The sequence below is a fragment of the Dromiciops gliroides genome, chromosome 3 (assembly GCF_019393635.1).
Source record: "Dromiciops gliroides isolate mDroGli1 chromosome 3, mDroGli1.pri, whole genome shotgun sequence".
NCBI lineage: Eukaryota > Metazoa > Chordata > Mammalia > Microbiotheria > Microbiotheriidae > Dromiciops > Dromiciops gliroides.
This window is the reverse complement of record NC_057863.1, coordinates 54,509,298-54,530,645: the sequence shown is the minus strand read 5'-3', so window position 1 is coordinate 54,530,645 and position 21,348 is coordinate 54,509,298. Positions and strand designations below refer to the sequence as shown.

At 43.5% G+C, this 21,348-nt stretch overlaps 1 protein-coding gene across 1 annotated transcript in view; it reads left to right on the top strand.

The window, feature by feature from the left end:
* The window catches only part of LOC122746492 (U2 snRNP associated SURP domain containing), a 97,719-nt gene extending 77,943 nt beyond the window's left edge, over positions 1-19,776 (top strand). Inside the window, exon 28 of the mRNA XM_043992128.1 lies at positions 19,119-19,776. Coding sequence (XP_043848063.1) covers positions 19,119-19,122 — 4 coding nt within the window. The 3' untranslated portion in view covers positions 19,123-19,776. The remainder of the gene's footprint in view (positions 1-19,118) is intronic.
* Positions 19,777-21,348: the final 1,572 nt, after the last annotated feature.

Below are 21,348 nucleotides of genomic sequence, written 5' to 3'. Positions count from 1 at the left end.
TGGAGAATTCTCCTGTGGCTGACTGGGCATCCTTTGTTGCATAGAGGACCTGAGAAGCAGTGTGCTATGATAGGTAGAGGAGCCTGTCTTGGAGTTAAGCCCCCCGCTCTGGGCCCTAGGTGACTCAATAAGAGAAGAGGTCCTGATCTGTGTCTGGGGAGGGAGTTTCCATACCAGGAATTTCCCACACTGAAGAAATTTGTCTGAACCACAGTCACAATAACATTCAAATTGTGTTTTAAGGTTGACTTTTATCTGAAGGGTTCAGTGACTTGGGGGGAGGAAAAGATCTACACACACGCGTGCGTGTGCGTGTGCGTGTGCGTGTGCGTGTGTGTGTGTGTGTGTGTGTGTGTGTGTGTGTGAGTGAGAGAGAGAGACCAACCTTTAGTAGATATATCAGGCACTGTGCTGAGCACTTAACAAAAATCCCATCTGATCCTCACAATGATGGGAGGTAAGTATTATTATCCCCATCTTACAGTTGAGGGAACTGAGGCAAGCAGAGAGGTTCATTGACTTGGCCAGAATCATCCAGCTTAGTATTTAAGGCCAAATTTAAACCCAAGTCTCTATCCAATGAGCCTCCCAGCTTGGCCAGTTACTCGGGTCCTCCAACTCCCATCATTGCCAGCCCAGCCATCATTAGGAACATTGTGGTGTATGTGATGGATGCTTGTGTGGCCAAAGAGAAGATGTGAGAAGGCTTCCTTCAAGGACAAAATCTATCACTGTGTAAAGAAACATTTTGTGCACACACAGAGAGTCAAGCCTGTGGCTGTTCTTGTCTCTTACAGAAAACTGCACCTTATCGCTATGTGGTCAATGATCAAAGGAACCCGCTCTGTTTTCCTTCACTTCTTAAGGTCATTCCACTTTTTGGTATCCAAATAATGGCCCGTGGTCAGTGGGGGAAGAAGAGAGCAACTTCCCAAGGCTTTCCAATGAGCCTGGATTTCCTGTGACTTACCTGACTCCATTGGCTACTATTGATCCTGAACTCTTCTAATGAAAAGGCATAAGAATGTGGTGTCCTCTATTGAAAATATTAGGAGTTTCTTCCCACTCTCTTGATGCTTCTAGAAAACAATAGGGCATTACTTTGTTATGGTGCTGAGGCTGGAGTCAGGAAGACCCGAGTTCAGATCCAGCCTCACTTTCCTCAACTGTAAAATTGGGATATTATTTTATGGCACTTTCCTTAAAGTGTGCACTCATCACATTGCCTGGCATATAGAATGTACTTTTAATAAACTCTTATTCTCTTTACTTCCCCTGCTTTCAAATTTGGTACATTTTTGATTTAACAAATATAGCAGGGCAGCTAGATGGTGCAGTAGATAGAGCACCGGCCCTGGAGTCAGGAGTACCTGAGTTCAAATCCGGCCTCAGACACTTAACACTTACTAGCTGTGTGACCCTGGGCAAGTCACTTAACCCCAATTGCCTCACTAAAAAAAAACAACAAAAAACAACAACAAAAAAACCCCCCAAATATAGCACCTGCTCTGAGACCCTAATCTCAAACTCCCAGTCACCCTCGACAGTCGAGTCCCTGGAGCACAACAACAACTTCCTTCCAATGCTCTAGGGGGTAGCCCCGTAGGGGTGGGGCTAATCTTTCTAATACCGTAACTTATGCTCTGCCTTCAACATATTTTGTTCCAAGATCCTCATCGAGAATCAATTTAACCAGCTGGCTTTCAGTGGCTTTCAGAAAGTAAGTGTAATGTTTTGCACATGCCCAGATCACCTAATAGGAGGCACCTACTTGGGAGATGCTAGGGACCCTCTTCTGGGAGATGTTTCTGCATTCCCCTCCCATGTGGGTGGGAGCAGCTTTTTCCATTATCTGCATAATCAGAACAGGCTGTGCCTTGTTCAAAGCAGTCTCTGTCTCCCCTTTCCTCCTCTCTCCCTTTCTTTCCCCTCCTCTTGCCTCTTTCCCCTCTCCTCCCTGTCTTCCCTTCATTTCCTCTCCCCTGCTTTCCCCCACAAAACACAGCTAACTTCCTTGAGCTAATCCAAATACTGATCCTGTCAGAGTCATTCTGGTTAGTCCAAGGACACTTGACATTTAAAGTATTTGATAGGTTGGTTGAGACTTGTTTTAACTCCTTAAGGTTTGGGGGCATCCTTTTGCACAGCCATTTATTAAATACTCAAGTTATGCCAAGCACTATGCTAGCCATTGGGCATACAAGGACAAAAATCAAAGACTCTATTTTCAGGGAGTTTTCTTTTAGAACGGGGTGTGTGGGGGGGAATAACTTGTACCCAGGTAAGTATATTTGACAAAGTAGGTAGAGACAGGGACAAAGGGGAGAAGGTAGGTCTCAGGAAAGGGCACTTGAACTTAAGGGTTAAAGGAGGGTTAGGAATCTACCGCAGGCTGGCTCGTGTAACTATGGAGAGAAGGGGAAAGGTACCTTGATGAGTTGTGGGAATTTCTCTTCACCCAGTTTAACTGGAATATAGAGTGAGTGAAGAGAAGGAATGTGTCCAAGGCTGGAAAAAAAAGGCTGGAGTCTGGTGGTGGAAATTCCTACATGCCAACTTCTTATCTGGCTGGCTTGTGAAGATAAAGTAAGATCAACCATCTCCGTACCTCGGTTGGATTTCTTAAGGACTTTGTCATTTGAACAGCTATCGATCACTTATCATACAGAGGCCCTCGATAAGTAGAACATGGGGCCTAGGGGTGACTTTCTACAAAGAGAATCAAGTTTCCATTATATAGAGAAGAACGAGTGATCAGTGGAAAATGTCTGGGGACCTACTCTGCCCAACTAAGAACTTTTTATGATTGCTGTTGCTACATTTTTTTAAGGTGCCTTTATTCATGTTATTCTCCACACCTAGAATGAAGGAATGCATGGATGAGGAAGCAATTATTAGTCACTTATGCTGTACAAAGCACTGTGCTAAACTTGGAGGTGCAACTAAAAAAGTTAGACCATCTCTGCTCTCAAAAAACTCACATTCACAAGGGCAAGACCCCCCATATAGAAGATTAGAGCTACAAGTCAGATGGGAAAGTCCCATGGTTCTTGGGGTACAGCATCAAAACAGATGGGAATCCCGGGGCAGCTAGGGGGCGCAGTGGATAGAGCACCGGCCCTGGATTCAGGAGGACCTGAGTTCAAATCCGGCCTCAGACACTTGACACTTACTAGCTGTGTGACCCTGGGCTAGTCACTTAACCCCAATTGCCTCACCAAAAAAACAAAACAAAACAAAAAAAGCCAACAAAAAAACCAGACGGGAATGCCTCTTCTCTAATACCATTTCCCCTGATAAAACCACATCTGGTTTAGAGCCATTTCACAATGCCAAGGACTTTGGTAGCAAGCCCTTGCTCTTCTGGGTCTGCATTAGTTGTGGCTGGTAAGAAGGGAGGGGCTGCATCACCTGTAGACATACTTAACAGGTTGCATCCCCACAGGAGTTGTTTCTCTACATGATGCTTATGGGGATTGGTGCACTGCTCTTTCCAGGGCTTTTCAGGTCAGGGTCCTGGACTATCTTCATCAGGGTCTGAAGGGAGATGGTGGCAGTAATTTACCTCACCTGCAACATGCCGCCCCCTGTGGGACCCTCAGGGTGCCTTGCTGTTCAGCCAGACTGGTTTGTCTGTGTTGTCGTTGGTGGATGGCTTGCCTAGATGATGGTGGCAGGGGCTAGGCTGGAAGCAGGACCACTTTGGGGAGTGGTAGTGTTACTCTTCTTGGTGTCCTTTGACATGCCTACCTGCCTGTTGGTGGCAGCTGTTCAGCGGGTGGTGCTGGTGGTCATGAAGATTGTGGCTCCTCAGTGGTAGCTTCAGGGGCTGGGCTGGAAGCTAATGCTATTTCCAGGACTCTAGGTCTCTTTATTGAAGTCTGAGGAGAGGTGCTGGCGGAGTTGGTTGTAGAACAGCAGCATCTGTTCAAACCTGTGAATATCTATCATAGAATTTAGAGCTGAAAGGGACCTTTGCTAACATCTAGTGCAACCACCTCATCTTAGAGCTGTGGAAACGGAGACCCAGAAGGGTCCAAGGTTATCCCAGTAGCAAGTAGCAGAGCTGGGATTCAGATCCAGGTTTTCAGGAAGCACATCCTCTTTTCAGCAGAGCATATTGCCTCTTATAAACTCCGGTGTACCTTATCATTGAATTGACTGTGCTTGGTGAAATTTGCTTGACTTTTTCCCTTATAAACAACCTCATGCAAAATTTCCTGAAAGTAATCCTCATAACTCAAAAAAGAGATGGAGAAAATGAAGAACTCTGCTATCCCCCATAGACTATCATAACATTCTTTTGTATTCAATCAATAACAATATGTACCAAGCATCTTGGACAAATGTTTATTTTTTAAAGAGCTGGTAATTTATATTGTACAATCAATGCTAATTGCTCATCCCTTCATCTTTAACAGTTGTATCAATACTGGATGAAAGCACTAACAATTAGTGTATTATGCTGCTGTTCACAGTTTGAGGAATGAAAGGAATCAGATTGGTTCCTCTCCTTACCTAATGATTCAGAGCATTTAGATATTCCTTTTACTCAGGACCCTGGGGATTACTGACCTGGTTTGGGTGAATGAAGATACCCCTGCCATGATAATGGTCCTTGATGTGGCCACTCCTTTATGTTGTGACTTGACTCTGAGCTACTCATACTTTCCACCCAGGGCTTAGATAAAGACACAGGTATCATGGGGTGCCTACCCAGTGTTCTGATGTCACAAAGAAAAAAGGGATAGCTGATGAAATGGCAGATAGAATCAGGATTCCAAAAGAGCTTGACAAAGATCTGTATGCATTGTCTTCCCTCTATTAAAATGTAAGTTCCATGAGGCCAGGGACTGTCTGTCTTTTTGCTTGTCTTTTCTTTTGTTTTTGGTGGGGCAATGGGGGTTAAAAAAAATTAATTTCCAAAGTATGATTCAGGAAAGATAAGGTGAGATGGTTGTTCACCTGGAAAACTACTGAGGGTGTTAGTGAATTACAAGCTCATGATGAGTCAACCATGAGACACAGTGGCCCCCGAAAAATAGGATCTTAGATTTAAAGTTGAAAGAGACCTTATAGGTCATTGAATCCAACTCTCACCTTATAGATGAGAGAATTGAAGCTCATAGGGGTTAAGTGACTTGCCCATGTCACATAGTATCCTAAGCAGAATTCAAATCCGGATCTCCCTAACTCCAAGCCCAATGTGATATCCAGTCCACCACAATGCCTGTAATGTAACCTTCAGAAGCTTTAAGGGCATCATGGTGTCTTGGACCAGGGACCAGCCTTGCCCGGATCACAGCTGGAGTATCATGTTCAATTCTGGGCACTACATTTTAGGAAGGACATCGGCAAAAGAGAAATTGCCCAGAGGAGGGTGACCAGGCTGGTGACTGATGGGACTTGTGATCATGCCATGTGGAAGCTAGTAGAAGGAACTTCAATCTGGAGAAGGACTTCAGGAGATGAGGTGATAAGACTTACTCTGCTTGTCCCCAGTGGGCAAAACTGAAAGCCATGGATCAGAGTTGAGGAGAGCCAAATTAAGGCCCGCTGTTGAGAGAAACTTAGAGGAATGGGCTATGGGAAGGTGGGGATCTCCTTCACTAGAGGTCTTCAAACTAAGACTGCATGACCACCTTGATATCAGGACGTTCCTCAGTTTTTGCCTTTTGCATGGTTGGCCTAAGCAACAACTCAAGTGTTTCAGAGAGGGAATAGAACATGCCTACCCCCTTCCCCCTTGCCCTACCCCCTCTCAGGATGTTCCTATTAATGCTTATTGACTAAGGACAAGACAAAATTGGCTGCTTGATTGACTAGGACTAACTTTTGGTAGGGGCATGAAACTAATTATTTAAACTTTAATGATTTAATTAGCTACAAGAATGAAAATAATGGCATCCCCCAGAGCAGGATGCTAATAAGGCCCAGAATGTGTGTGTATTTTTTCTCTAGTCACAGATGGTGCTCCTGCCTATAGAGCTGTGTGTGTATAAAATATACACGTATGTATATAGGGAAGGAGAAGGAGTTTGTACTGCAGCTAGCTGGCTCTCAAATGTACACTGCTGGGCCAATAGGAAGCAGCCAGGACAACATGGATGGGTCAGTGCAAGTCCATCACTGTCATTAACCAAAGAACTCAGAGTACTTATCCAGCCAGTCCTGGAGATTAGACAACATGATGGTTTCCCCTAAACTCAGACCCTGAAAATCAGTCTAGAGCTATGTGTTTAGGATCTAAAGGAAATGAGTCTTAAGAGGTATTTCTGGAGAATTCTTTCTGTGGAATCCTGTGTTGGTAGGAAACAGAATAGGTGTAATGTCAGGAATAAGCCATTTCCTCACCTAGTGGCATGGATTTTGGGAAGAAAGAACAAGAGCTCAGGATCCAAATATGGAATTGATGAGGAGTGCCCAGTAGAGATCATTTAGTCATTCGCCCCTGTGCAAAGCTGAGACTATGTGTTTGATCACCTGAACTCACAACTGCATACAATTCTGTTTGTTTATTTACTTGATTATTATTCATTCATTCATTTGCTTGTTCATTCATTCATCCATTCCTGTTTATTTGTTTATTCATTCATTTAAGATAATAAGCATTTTTTTGGGGGGGGTGAGGCAATTGGGGTTAAGTGACTTGCCCAGAGTCACACAGCTAGCTAGTAAGTGTCAAATGTCTGAAGTCGGATTTGAACTCAGGTCCTCCTGAATCCAGGGCCGATGCTTTATCCACTGCACCACCTAGCTGCCCCTGATAATAAACATTTTTATTTAAAGTTCTGAGTTCCAAATTCTATCCCTGGTTCCCTCTCCCCTCTCCCTTCCCTGAGGCAGTAAGCAATCAGATATAGGTTTGTACATTATTTATGTAGAGGGACTGTAATGTAGCACTTCCCATGTAGCAGGAGATGGGAGGTGGCCCCACCTGGTCGGACTTGAGCTTTGACCCCTTCCTGAAGGACATGCACAACCAGAAGCTCCTAGTTGGTCCCTGGGTGCCCCCGTCACTAGGGGAGCTGTGTCACAGACTGATATCTGAGATTGGAGGAGCCGGTACCCTCAGTCCCTCAGTTAAGCTGTAAGAATTGTAGAGGAGCGCTTCTATTTTCAGAATCAGAATCTGTAAACATTAATTAAGTTCTTGGGGCAGCTAGGTGGCGCAGTGGATAGAGCGCTGGCCCTGGATTCAGGAGGACCTGAGTTCAAATCCGGCCTCAGACACTTGACACTTACTAGCTGTGTGACCCTGGGCAAGTCACTTAACCCCAATTGCCTCACTAAAAAACAACAACAACAACAAAAACCATTAATTAAGTTCTTACTGTTTGCCAGGCACATGGTAAACTCTGAGTACAAAGAAAAGTATAAGACAGTCCTATCCTCAAGGGAGCTCGCAGTCTGATAGGTCTTATCTGTTTGCTACAAGGGTTTTGTTTTGTTTTTCCTATTTTTTTCCCCCATTACGGAAACAGGTGGGAGAGAGAGAAAATCAATTTTTGTTAACTAAAAAAATTAAATTAAAAATAAAAAAACATAAACAAGCAGGAGCTCGCTCCTCGATAGAATAAAATAAATTCATTTAATGTGCAAATAAAGAAAGAAGAAAACTCTGCCTTTCTTTTTTGAGCCTGTTACTTAGGGCATAGGTAGCCTCTCCCTTGGATTCCAGTAAGGGAGAGGTCAGAGGTTCCCTAAGCTCTTGGTTTAATTTTACCATTAAAATACCAGTGTGCACTTGACTTCGGTGAACAGGTTAGGGGAGAGAAATAGTGTCTGGAAAAAAGATAGGAGGAAAACACAAGAACCCATGTTTTTTGTTTGTTTGTTTGCTTTTGCAGGGCAATGAGGGTTAAGTGACTTGCCCAGGGTCACACAGCTAGTTGTGTCAAGTGTCTGAGGCTGGATTTGAATTCAGGTCCTCCTGAATCCAAGGCCAGTGCTTTATCCACTGCACCACCTAGGTGCCCCCAAGAACCCATGTTTTTATGTGAGGCAATTGGGGTCAAGAGACTTGCCCAGGGTCATACAGCTAGTAAGTGTTGAACCCATGTTTTTGATAGAAAATGTTTCTCCCTTCTACCCATACTGGTGGCAGTGTGAGCCAGATCTCCTAAGGAGAGGATGGGCAAGCATACAGGATGTTTGCCCCTGCCTCCCATGCGACCTTGCTCTTTCAATCATCCCTGCTCTCATGCATCTTCAATCTTTCTGCAATCACAGGGATTCTTAACCATTTTGTGGGGGTCATGGGCTCCTTTGATAGTTGGGTGAATCTTTTATTTTGTAATAAAGTTTTCAAATGTTTACATAATACATCAGATTGCAGAGAAACTGATTATATTAAAATACAGTTATCAAAATAAAAAAAAACCCCAAAACACCAGTTAACAAAGTCTAAGTTAAATACCCCCAGTCTACTGAATCCTTCCCCTCAGCCTATAAGTATATTCAGATCTCCACAGTACTAAACAACAAGAAAATGATTCCAAAACAAAAGCAAATCCCCAAACTTCCAACAAAACCTTCGTTTGACCTGGCCACTCCTCTGAGCTGTTCTTCTATTTTTGATTTTCCCTTAAACAGCCACACTTCTAAAAAGAATAGTTTGCACTTGCTGCCTCTCCTTCCTCACCACCCACCTCTACCCTTAGTCTTTTGCAATCTGGTTTCCATCCCCACTGCTCTATCGAAACTGTTCTCTTCAAGGACAGTGGTGACTTCTTTCTTTTTGTTATTGTTCAGTCATGTCCTACTCCTCGTTACCCCATTTGGGGTTTTCTTGGCAAAGAACTGGTGTCCTTTGCTATTTCCTTCTCCAGCTCATTTTACAATTGAGGAAACTGAGGCAAACAGGGTGAAGTGAATTGCCCAGGGTCACCCAGCTAGTAAGTATTTGAGGCCAGATTTGAACTCAGGAATATGAGTCTTCCTGACTCCCCAGGCTCTGTGCTCTATCCACTTCGCCACCTAGCAGCCCTCTTTCTTTATGCCCTTTCTTTTCTGCCCTCTTCCTTTTGATCTCTCTTAAGCATTTGACAACATGGACCAGCATCTTTCTGAGTAGTTTCTTCTCTCTTGGTTGCTTTTTTTTTGGCTAGGGCAATGAAGGTTAAGTGACTTGCCCAGGGTCACACAGCTAGTTAAGTGTCAAGTGTCTGAAGCTGTATTTGAACTCAGGTCCTCCTGAATCCAAGGCCAGTGCTTTATCCACTGCGCCACCTAGCTTCCCCCCTCTCTCTTGGTTTTAATGTTGTTATACTCTAAAGTTTCTTTCTTTTTTTTTTTTTTACTTCTCTGATCGATCCTTTTGTGGTCCCATTGGCACTTCATTCTCCCTCTGATCTTTAAAATACTTTCTGAAAATATGAGTGTTCCCCCAGATTCTGTCCTTGATCCTTTCTCTTCTCCCCTTCCATTTATCCCTTCTGCTACCTATCTCTCCTCTCCTCTCCAGGTATCTTACTGTTTATCTCATATGATATTCCATTTCTTGTCCCCCGTCAAATTATCTTCTATGTGTGCATTTGTTTTATATCTACACATGTGGGCAAAATATATTCATGTTGTCTTCTCTGATAAGCTCTTTGAGGGTAGGGCTGCTTCTTTTCGGTCATTGTATCTCTAGTGCCTTTCACAGTGTCTGCCATGTCTAGTCAAGTCAACAGGCATTTATAAAATGTTTACCATGTGCTGGGAATACATATACAAGTAAAATAAAGGACAGTTTCTGCCTCCAAGGAGCTTATATTCTCTTTCGTTTCTTTTTTTTTGGGGGGGGGGCAGGGTATTGAGGGTGAAGTGACTTGCCCAGGGTCACACAGCTAGTAAGTGTCAAGTGTCTGAGGCTGGATTTGAACTCAGGTCCTCCTGAATCCAGGACTAGTATTTTATCCACTGTGCCACCTAGCTGCCCCCCAAGAGCTTATATTCTAATGAGGAACTACAACAGGTTAAAAAATTAAAAAGTTCAGGGAAAGAGTCATGGTAAAGAAAGAAGTCAGAGACTCAGGGACAGAGTCTAGAGAAGAATGGAGTGAAGCTGGCTGACCTGGACATTTTCCTTTTAACGGAGGTTTTGGGAGGAGCCGACTAATCAAAGGAAGGGGCCACAGAGGAAGAGAGAAGTCCTGTGGAGAAAAGACCCTATGACCTGGTGAAGAAAGAAACTGAAGAGAATCAGGAAAGTGTCTCAGCCCTGAACCCAGAACTTAACTAAATACTCATCAGTTGATTGGTGGACACCCTCTTCCCATGTATTTAATTACCTCCTCTGAGCAATATTGTCATCAGCTGGTATTTATAGCTTACTCCATGCCAGGTTCTGTGCTAAGCATTTTACAAACATTTTCTCATTTTATCCTCCCGACAACTATAGGAAGTAAGTGTTATCATTAGCCCCACAAACACAAGTTAGGTGACTTACACAAGATGACACAGCTAGTAAGTATCTGAGACCAGATTTGAACTCAAGTCTTCCTGACTCCAGGCCCAGGGCTCTATGCACTGAACCACCTAGCTGTTTCTAGAAATTTCTATTTCTCCTTCCAGTTTTTCTACAAAACTCTAGCTGGGTATTTCCATTTCCATTCTGGGTATCTCAACCTGTATTTCCTTCCAACATGCCAATCTTCAAGCAACCCCGCCCCTCTTTAGATTGTGAGCTCCTTGAGGACAGGGATGGTCTTTTACTTTTCTTTGTCTCCCCAGGCCTACCATAGTGCTTGGCACAAAGTGAGTACTTAATAAATGCTTATTGACTGACTGATCGCATCATCTTCCCCACAAAATCTGCCCTTCCCTTTAGATTCTACATTTCTATCGAAGGCGCCCTTCAAGTCACCAAGGCTCAAGACCTCTGAGTCACTGTTGTCTCTTCCCTTACTATCCAGTCTTTCTGTTCCTCTCCTGTCCCACTGCAGCTACTCAAGGCTGTCATCTGTTCTCACCCAACGGGTCTTCCTGCCAAAACCTATGATCCTCTCTAACATATCCTTCCCACAACTGCCAAAACAATCACCCCATGTCATCCACCCATCCCTGAATGTGTCTCTCCAGTAGTTCCAAAACTCCCCATGGTTCCCTGTTTTCTACTGAATGAAAGACGAACTCCTGATGTTCACGGGCAAAGTCCTCCATGATCTGGCTCTAGCCAAAAGGGACTCTTCTTTGATATATCATTGTGTCTGTCCCCAGAGCTGAGCACCGTGCCCAACACATTGTAAAGACCTAATAAGTACTTATTAATTGGCATTACTTAGAGTCAGTAATGTTTATACTTACATTTTTATTCGCTTATAAACACGTACTCTACCTTCTCATTCTAGCCTTTCTTGTCTCCAGTTCTTTGCCCATCTCCATCTACTACAGCCTTTCCCTTCCTTCAAGGCCTAAGGTGCCACATTTCCCATGAAGCCTTCCCAGACTGACCTCACAACTCCAAATTTCTCCTAGTAAATTTTCCTGGGCCTCTCCTTTGTGCCTAACTCATTATCACTTGGTTTTCACCTATTTGTAAGTTCTTTGAAAGTAGCATCTGTGGGGGCAGCTAGGTGGCGCAGTGGATAGAGCACCGGCCCTGGAGTCAGGAGTACCTGAGTTCAAATCTGGCCTCAGACACTTAACAGTTACTAGCTGTGTGACCCTGGACAAGTCACTTAACCCCAATTGCCTCACTTAAAAAAAAAAAAAGTAGCATCTGTATCTCCACTGGTTAATATATTGGTTTGCACATTTTTTTTTTTTTTTCTGTCATGGGAAGAAGGGATAGACCTTTAATTCCATCGATGCAAGGAACTTCTGTTGTGGAAACTCCCTCCTCTGAAGTAGATCAGCAGGAGCTCACCTGTCATTAATAGTCACAGGGAAGCTGCTTGTGTGACGAGAAGTCACATACCTTGCTCACAGCCACACAGTTAGTATGTATTGGAATCAGGACTTGAACCCAGGACCCCCTGACTGACCCTCTGTTCACTGTGCCACACTGCTTCTTGCCTTGCTCAAAGTAGGTACTTAATGAATGCCGCTAGAATTGAATCGACTTCAGGCTAAGGATAGTTCTGTGTCCTCAGTTTTGCTACTGAGGTTTCAGATTTTACTTCAGATATTCTGAGGTCCCGCCTTAGAAGCCCGTATCTATGTCAGAGGTAGAACTAGGTGTGGGCACACTTAGATGTATGATCTTAGGGTCTGAGTCTCTGGGGCCATTCCAAACCTGGAATAGATTTCTAAGCCAAATTCAACCATGCACCTTGATCACAGGGACTTCAAAACTGCCCCATTTTAGGAGGGTAGACATGGAGAACCCCAGAGCCTGACTTGTGCCTACTTAGATATGGGTCAGATTCTGACGTTAGCCAATCACCTCCAGACTGATGCTTTTCATTTGTATAAAGTACTGGAGCATTTCTACACCCGCCAGGGATATTAAATCGCCTTGCCTTCCCCTCCATCATGGGCATAATCTAGTGGGTTAATAACAGTGCCATGCAGATCTCATTTCTTTGGTCCCCTGGCGGAACTAAGATATTTTCTATAATAAGGACTCACAATCATAAAAAAAAGAAGCTATAAAAAGATGATTGTTCTTAGGAACTTGTTAATGATGAAGAAAGCTCTGTTGGAAAAGCTAAAAAACTGCTCTAGCTAGAACTTGCTTTCCACGGTCACATTTTACATTCCTGTGAGCTAGAACTATCTAAAGTAAATATATTTTTAAGGAGAAAGGCCTCTTGAGCAGGGCGGACAGGGCAAGGGAATATTAGAATTGGAAAGGGCAGCTAGAGATGGTCATAAAACAGCATCTCTTCTTGAAATAATATTGAAAAATGTGGACACAAATTGCTTAAATTCTCCAGTGAATTTTGGAAGGTGTGGAGTGCGGTGGGCAGTGATAGGATGGGTGAAGGCTGAGCTTCATGGAAACCAGAGAGTCATATTGGCAGGAGATTGGTAAATGAAGCTTCACATGGACAGTGTCCTGTGGACACTGAAGAACGTGGGTCCTTCTCTCTTTCAGTTGTTGGCGGGTGCATATGAGCACCAAGGAAGTACAAGTAAACGAACCTCAGTCACTACCTCCCAGAGAAGCACGTGGTGATGTGCATAGTTGGTCCCCCTAGCTTCGAGGGCCTTCCCCTTCATGGCTGCCTTCCACACACTCCCATATTTGTCTCGCATGCACCATTTTATCTATTGGTTGTTTTCATCATTGAAATATGATGTCATTGAAGGAGGGGACAGTTTTTGTTCTTTCTTTGTGTCTGTCCCCAGATCTGAGCACAGTGCCTGGCAGAGTATCTAGCACATAGTAGGCCCTTAATAAATTCTTATTCACTAACTGATTGAAAAGGTAACTAGGTGGTGCCATAGCGCAGAGAGGTAGGCCTGTATCAGGGAGATGAGTTCAAATGCGACCTCAGACACTTAGTAACTGTGTGACCCTGGGCAAGTCACTTCACCCTGTTTGCCTCACTTTTTTCATCTGTAAAATGAGCTGGAGCAGGAAATGGCAAACCACTCCAGTATCTCTGCCAAGAAAACCCCAGTGAGTTCATGCAGTCAGACACGACTGGAAAATGGCTGAGCACAAAAGTAATTGAAGCCTGCCTCTGGCCCAGGAGGTCTTACTTTGGACTCCATGGACTTGGATCGGAGAAAAATTTCCATCTTTATTGACACGTAACGTTTCCTTCAATTCTGAATAGAGACAACAAACATTACTCTGAGGAGTCCTTCAGCAAAGATATCAGTGACACAAAAAAGATCATACAGCCCTCCCAGTTGTGTGACAATGGCCGAGGCTCGTCACCTCCCAAGTCTTATATTCTGCATCTCTAAAATAGGATTAAACAGGGGGCAGCTAGGTGGTGCAGTGGATAGAGCACCAGCCCTGGATTCAGGAGGACCTGAGTTCAAATCCGGCCTCAGACACTTGACACTTACTAGCTGTGTGACCCTGGGCAAGTCACTTAACCCCCATTGCCCCGCCAAAAACAAAATAGGATTAAACATATCTGTAGTCCGTATGGCTCAGGGTCATGAAGATCGATGAGCTGACTCATGTAAAACACATGGCAAACCTGAAGATGTGATATAAATAGCAGTTGTCATCATCATCACGCTCATCTCTTTTTATTGAATTCAGGTAGAAACAATCCTGGGAAGTTACTATCCTGCTATTTGTTTCTCCTTTACATTTAACGTTCCAGAGAGACTGTTGAACAGCTTGATAAAATAACCGCTTTGTGTAATCGAATAAAACGACGGGGATGCAAACATCTCTTCTGTAAACTCTGAGAGCGTCTTGGGGACATCTTCCCTAGCAGACAGGATGACAAGGACGCTCTGTCTGTACTTCATCTTGTTCCTCCAGGACTTGATATTCTTCTGCTAGGTCTCTGTATTTGGACGGATTTTCCTCTTGTGTTTGTTGGAGATTATGAGTACTCGGTATGGTGACAGCTCTTCAAAATATCGTTCTGAAATTTTTGTGGCTCGGTTGTTATTCAGGGTGATTTGTGGGGAAACAGTTTTGTCTGTGATGATGGTCTAGTCCCAATCCAGTTTATTATTGAATTCTCAACTCTTTTTTTTTTTTTTTTAGTGAGGCAATTGGGGTTAAGTGACTTGCCCAGGGTCACACAGCTAGTAAGTGTTAAGTGTCTGAGGCCGGATTTGAACTCAGGTACTCCTGACTCCAGGGCCGGTGCTCTATCCACTGCGCCACCTAGCTGCCCCTCAACTCTATTTTGAGACCTGTGTTTCTAATGTGGGACATTGTTGTCTGTTAGTTTGTGGAAGATAGTGAGCCCATGTATAATTTTAGTCACCAGGTCGTGTCTTGCTGGGTATTTAGTTGGTGCTAAAGCTTAGAAGAGCTATTGCACAGTTTCTAAAATTTCCTTACATAATTCATATTGATCAATAAGACTGGGTTCCAAGAAGATTTTTTGTTGTCTGACTCTTCATGATCCCATTCGGGGTTTTCTTGGCAGAGATACTGGAGCGGTTTGCCATTTCCTTCTCCAGCTCATTTTACAGATGAGGAAACTGAGGCAAAGAGGGTTAAGCGACTTGCTTAGGGTCACACAGCTAGTAAGTGGCTGAAGTCATATTTGAACTCAGGAAGATGAATCTTTCAAACTTAAGGCTGGGCACCAACCCAGCTGCCTTCCATAAGAAAATCCCATCTATAATTTCTGCAGGAGACAACCTGATCTATATCTTCTTCTTTGGGTGGAGGGGGAAGGATGACTCTCTTTTGATTTCTTTGCTTCTCAAGCCCTTAAATAAACTTTTTAATGATTTCGAATTGCTTTTTTCCCCAGCTGCTTTGATTGTTTGCATTGTGTTAACCTTTTAACTTTTGCTTCCAACTGCTAATAAACAGAATCTAGAATTTCTAATACACTTTTGTTTCCTACATCCTGTTCCACCTGTTTTTGTTGTTGTTGTCTTTAATTAGGCAATACCGCATTCACATATTCTTCGGTGAATACCACCTAGATGTTGATTAATTGATGACAGAGAGGAAGACCTGGGTTCTAGTCCTGCCTTTCATACATACTGGTTATGTAACCCTAGGCTAATCAAGCCCCAAGCTGTAAGTTGGAGATCAAAGCTGAACTGCACAGGTACAAGGTATTTCCTCACTGGCAATTCCTTACAGCAGTGAGAGCATCAGTCTTACCAAAACCACATACATGTATACAGCTTCTTCCCTGTATCCCCTAAGTCAGCATGATAGAAGCATCTATAGCTGGAGTAAGAAATACGTCAGAATTTGTTACAGGAGAATCTTGGTACAGTCCCCTGGGTGAACAGTTCTCATCCTCAGAAGTCCCAACAGCTGGACTGGATTTGTCTGAAGATAGAGGGGAAGCTCAGACGGATTTGTTTCACATTGAGAGCCGACCCCTCTGCTTGCCCAGGGTTAAACTCCTTTCTCATTTCCTGGCCATCTTGTTCCTATGCTGATGCGGGGAGATGGTAGGGGGAGGGATCAGGGTCAGAGAAGAAAACAAATTCACTTACCTCCAGAGTCAAGGACCTACATTTGGCTTGTTATTGGATTATTCTTTAAGTACTCTTTTTTTGGGGGGGGGCAGGGCAATGAGGGTTAAGTGACTTGCCTAGGGTCACGCAGCTAGTAAGTGTCAAGTGTCTGAGGCCGGATTTGAACTCAGGTCCTCCTGAATCCAGGGCTGGTGCTCTATCCATTGTGTCACCTAGATACCCCCTGTAATTGCATTATTCTAAAACGTAGATAGGGGGAATAGGGGAAATCCTATCTAAGGAAAGGCAGGAAATACGTTTTAGAATAATGCAATAACAGGGGGTATCTAGGTGACACAATGGATAGAGCACCAGCCCTGGATTCAGGAGGACCTGAGTTCAAATCCGGCCTCAGACACTTGACACTTGCTAGCTGCGTGACCCTGGACAAGTCACTTAACCCTCATTGCCCCACCCCCCAAAATAAAAAGATAGGATTCTCTCTGGATTAATGTATTTTATGAGTTCTGTTTGGACGCCCATCCTTCCCAAATTCCATTGAATGAGAGTTCCTTAGTATCATAGCATCAGAGAGTTAAAGCTGCAAGGGGGGGGGGGTGCTGGAGCTAGTTTAAGAGGCTGGAAGAGCTGATTGTTAAATGCTCAGTGTAAACATTGACACCCTGGAAATCTACAAATCAGGGCTTGATTTATTATTTCGCTGATTGTCTAGCCTTAAGAAAGTGATGGAGAAAATGTTTAAAATGAAGATTAAAGTTAAAAGTGTATCATGTATATATTCCCCCCTTCCCACTGGGTTGTTAAACATCTACCAACATGCCAATTAGCTAAAAGCAACCTCAGATGCCATCTAGTTTAATCCTCCTTATTTTAATAGATGAGGAAACTGAGACCCCAGAAAGATTGAGACTTGCCTAGGGTTACACAAATAGTAAATAAATAGTAGAGCTGGAATTTGAACCCAAGTTTTTTTGATTCCCAATCTGGCACTTGTCCTAATATACCACACCGTGCCCTCTTTCTGACATAGCATGAGTTCTCTCTGGGTTTCTGATCCCAGGGGGGACTCATAGTATCTTTTTCCAATGGCATTGGTTTGACCCACCATTCTGGGTAAGTTTCTTCCTACTATGACCAGTTACTAGTTACTGCCATCAGTTACTAGTGTCCCAGTTTCATTTAAACACATAACATTGGGGCAGGTAGGTGGTGCAGTGGATAAAGCACTGGCCCTGGATTCAGGAGGACCTGAGTTCAAATTCAACCTCAGATACTTGACACTTCTAGCTGTGTGACCCTGGGAAAGTCACTTAACCCTCATTGTCCCGCAATAATAACAATAACAATAACAACAACAACAACAACAACAATAATAATAACATCCCTTAAGTTTTAGAAGGGGATATTTGAGCTGACTCAGACTTGGCACAATTTCTTACTAGCCTGGCTCCCACCAAATTCACGTCCAAATGTGCTGTCGCTGCTGACTGACTCATCATGCCAACTATTTCTTGGCTATAGACATTTAGCTTCTGCTGGTCTTACAGAGTGGGGCATCCCCTTTACATTAACAATACCTACCTGTGAATCATGGTAGTAACTAATTCCTTCTTTCAGTTGAACTTGTCTTAATTACTTCTTATATTCAAATCATGGTGTACAAAATTGATTTGAAGACCTGTTTCTCGCCACTTGTCCAGTATTCCTAGTCAAATGGCTTTGTCTCTTGGTGATATTTCATATATTTCACAGTCTTTGAATCTGATGTCCTGGGTTTGGGTCCTGACCTAGTCAGCTACTAGCTATGTGATCTCATGGTAACGTTTATATAGCATTGTAAAGTTTGTTAAACACTTGGCATGTGTTGTCCCTCTCCATCCCCCTCCCTCTACCACAAAGTAGGTGTTGCTGTTATCCCCATTTTATAGATAAAAACTGGAGGCATCAAGAAGTTAAGGGACTTGTCCAGGGTCACACAGCTAGTAAGTGTCTGAAACAGGATTCAAACTCAGATCTTTGAAGTCTTAAACACTGTTCCACACAGCTGCCTGTCCTTTACAATTCACTTTCCATATATAGATATTAGCTGCCTCAGTTTTTTAAAAAAATGACAGGATTGGACTAGATAATCCCTAACATCCTTCCTAGCTCTGACATTCTTTGGTTCCCTGATATTCCAAAGGAAGTTATTGTAATTGAGAAAAGAAGCAATGTGTACAGATCAGTTCTTAAGAGACCTTGATCCTCCTGTATTCATATCAGTAGCTTACTTACACACACACACACACACACACACACACACACACACACACACACACACACACACACGGCCAAAGAAGAGAAACTAGAGAAAATATTACATAATTGAATGTTTGCTGAAAGGGACGAGATCTCTTTTCAAACTTTTATATGGCATTATTGTAGATATTAAAAAAAAATTCTTTATCCCAGGTGGTCTTATACTTTTTTTGGGGGGGGTCTTTTTAAAAATAAGTTTTTATTGATATCTTTTGCTTTTTACATCACCACAGTTTCCTCCATGTCTCTTCTCCTTCCTTGTCCCAGAGAACCATCCCATATAATATAGTGTTTTTTAAGAGAAAAAAATCAGCATCATTGATTAATATATTGTTTTAAAAGTCCAAAAAATATGGGGATTGTGCAATGCTAGTGGACCACTTTGCAAAGGGACAGAGTGGGTGGGAGTGTCTTCTCATATCTCTTATTTCAAGTCATGCTTTTTCTTTATAATTTTACGACATTCAATTTTAATGTGTGTATGTGTGGTTATTCTTTCTGTTTACATTGTCTTAGTCACTGTCTGTATTGTTTTCTGGCCTCTGCTTATATCCCTCTGCATCAGTTCATATAGATTATGCTCCTCTGTATTCATCATTTCTCACAGCTCAGTCAGCTCCCATTACATTCATGTACCTATAAACAATTTGTTTAACCAGCTCATAAATTCTTAAATTCATCCTAATTTTGGTGCAAACTCACTTTGTGTGGGCTGGATGTCTACTTAAGGGCTGAAAGTTCCAAAATTTTGACACATTATGGTATTTCTTCACTGGGTTTTCCCCTTTATCCAGATAAAGAGAGCACAGTAATGCACAGCTGGGCCAGTGGACGAATGTGGTGAAAGACTTCAGCTGCCAATCAAGGAGTGAGCCCAGTGAATCCAATGGACCCCCAACAGAGACACCACACCCTGAGAAGAGCCCAGAAGCTCTTCCCAGAGCAAGCTGCCTGCCCCTGTCTAACAGCTGGTGCTCAGCACTGAATGACCAGCTTGGCCCAGTCTGGCAACAGTCTAACAGTAGCCTGGGAACATCTCTGCCCAGTGGCCAAACTACCTACCCCATTCAGCCCAGGAGCAGCTGAGCGTGGCAAAGAGCCAGCTCAGAAGCAGAGCCCAGCAGCCGATTGATCTTTCCAGACCTTCAAGGAGTCAGCCCAGCTGATCATAGGAGCAATTTGTCCATCGCTACTGCCACATCTCATGGAGAACTTCATGAAAATCATCCAGAGAAAGAATGGCTCTTGAGGCCCGCTCTATATTTCCAGAGTTGTAAGCTGTCTTGATAATTGTATACCCTGTGTATGTCTCATTGCTATTGTACTTTATGTTTGTGACCACGTTTCCCCTCCTTGACCACCTCTCTGTATGTATTGATAGGAGAGTACACCCTTTGTTTAGAAGAAAATGCTTTGTGAGTGCTGTTCTTCCTATGCCAGTTGAGTAAATTTCTTTTCTAAAGAATTAACTAAGTCCCCTGGCTAATTGTTAAAGGGAAGCTCACAGGTGGGGACTTGTATTAGTGTTGGGATAGTCACCCTAAGGTCACTCCTAGACCTGAAAATAGTAGCAGCCACTCCACTACAGATACAACTTCTGGGACCAAATCAAGTTGGGGGGTGAGCCCGGTGTAAGTATTATATGAGAATAATAGATATGAAGTGTTTCATAAACTATAAAATACTCTACAGCATTCCTTTACTAAGTTCACTTCTGTGTCTGGCATAGCTGATGGATGAGAGGCTCCCTTGCTTGCTTGAAGGATTTGGTGTCCTGGTTGCTGTATTCACTAACTGCTGGGCTTAGTTATTCAGATCTCTCTCAGGGCTGGTTCCTCCCTAGACTTAGCTAGACTTAGCTCACCAGCTCCTGTTGTCATGGGGACCTTGGATGTCTCTTTTGACCTTTTTTTTTTTTTTTTAAGTTTGGCAATTGGGGTTAAGTGACTTGCCCAGGGTCACACAATTAGTAAGTGTCAAGTGTCTGAGGCTGGATTTGAACTCAGGTCCTTCTGAATCCAGGGCTGGTGCTCTATCCACTGTGCCACCAAGCTGCCCCTCTTTTGACCTTTTGAAGCTCACAAGGTTGTAACCAGTCCAATCCATGCTTAATATTCCTTCACCCAAGATCAGGAAGGCAAGACACAAGAAGTAAAAACACTGTGCATTCAGAAGCCATGCGGTGGCTGGATAGGAGAAAAGGTATGAGGACTCCCCCACTCCTCACCCCGTACCTACCTGGGGCCCACAGCAGGTCTTGCCTCACTTGACACCAGGGAAGAAAAGAAATCACCTTTTTTTTTTTTTTGTTCACAGTGAAGTCAGCAGACAGGAAACAGTCATTCCTTGCTCTGAAATAACCATAACATGTTTTCCACATGGATATTGAAAATGCTGTAAAGACTGGGCCCTCATGGGCTAGTCACACCCTCCCCGCCACTGACCCCACTCCCTATTACATATAAAAAGCAAAAACCAAGCTGTATAGGCTTGCTGTTTTGTCTACTATCCTTTTTTCCCTCTTCTTTGTATCTGGAAATATTCACATTTGTTGATGTCTCTCAAGTTCACAATTTATTGATCACATTTTTTTTAAAGGAGTAATCCAGTGGGCCCTAGGGAATAGCAGCAGACAGGGATGCCGCAGAGTCATGAGGAGATGCTGGGGCTGATCACTGCGGGGATGCAAGCCAGCAGCAGTGGAGTGGCGGGAGGTCGCCAAGGGAGTCCCTGGGCAGGTGGAAACTGGAGCCAAGGTACAAACCATACAAAAAGTGAATATGAAGTCATTTCATTAGAGGGTGGGGCACCCGTATTGAGGGGGATCAGGAGAGGTCTCCTGTGGAAAGTGGCGTCTGAACTGAGCGTTGAAGGAAAGGAGGAATTCTAAGAGTCAGAGAGAAGAAGGGGGCAGAACCTTCCAGCTGCCAGAGACTGCTTGGATATGGCATCTCACGGATGAGGAATTACCAGCAGGATGGGACATGGAGTGAAAGGAAGCACCGTCCAATAAACAGAAAGGTA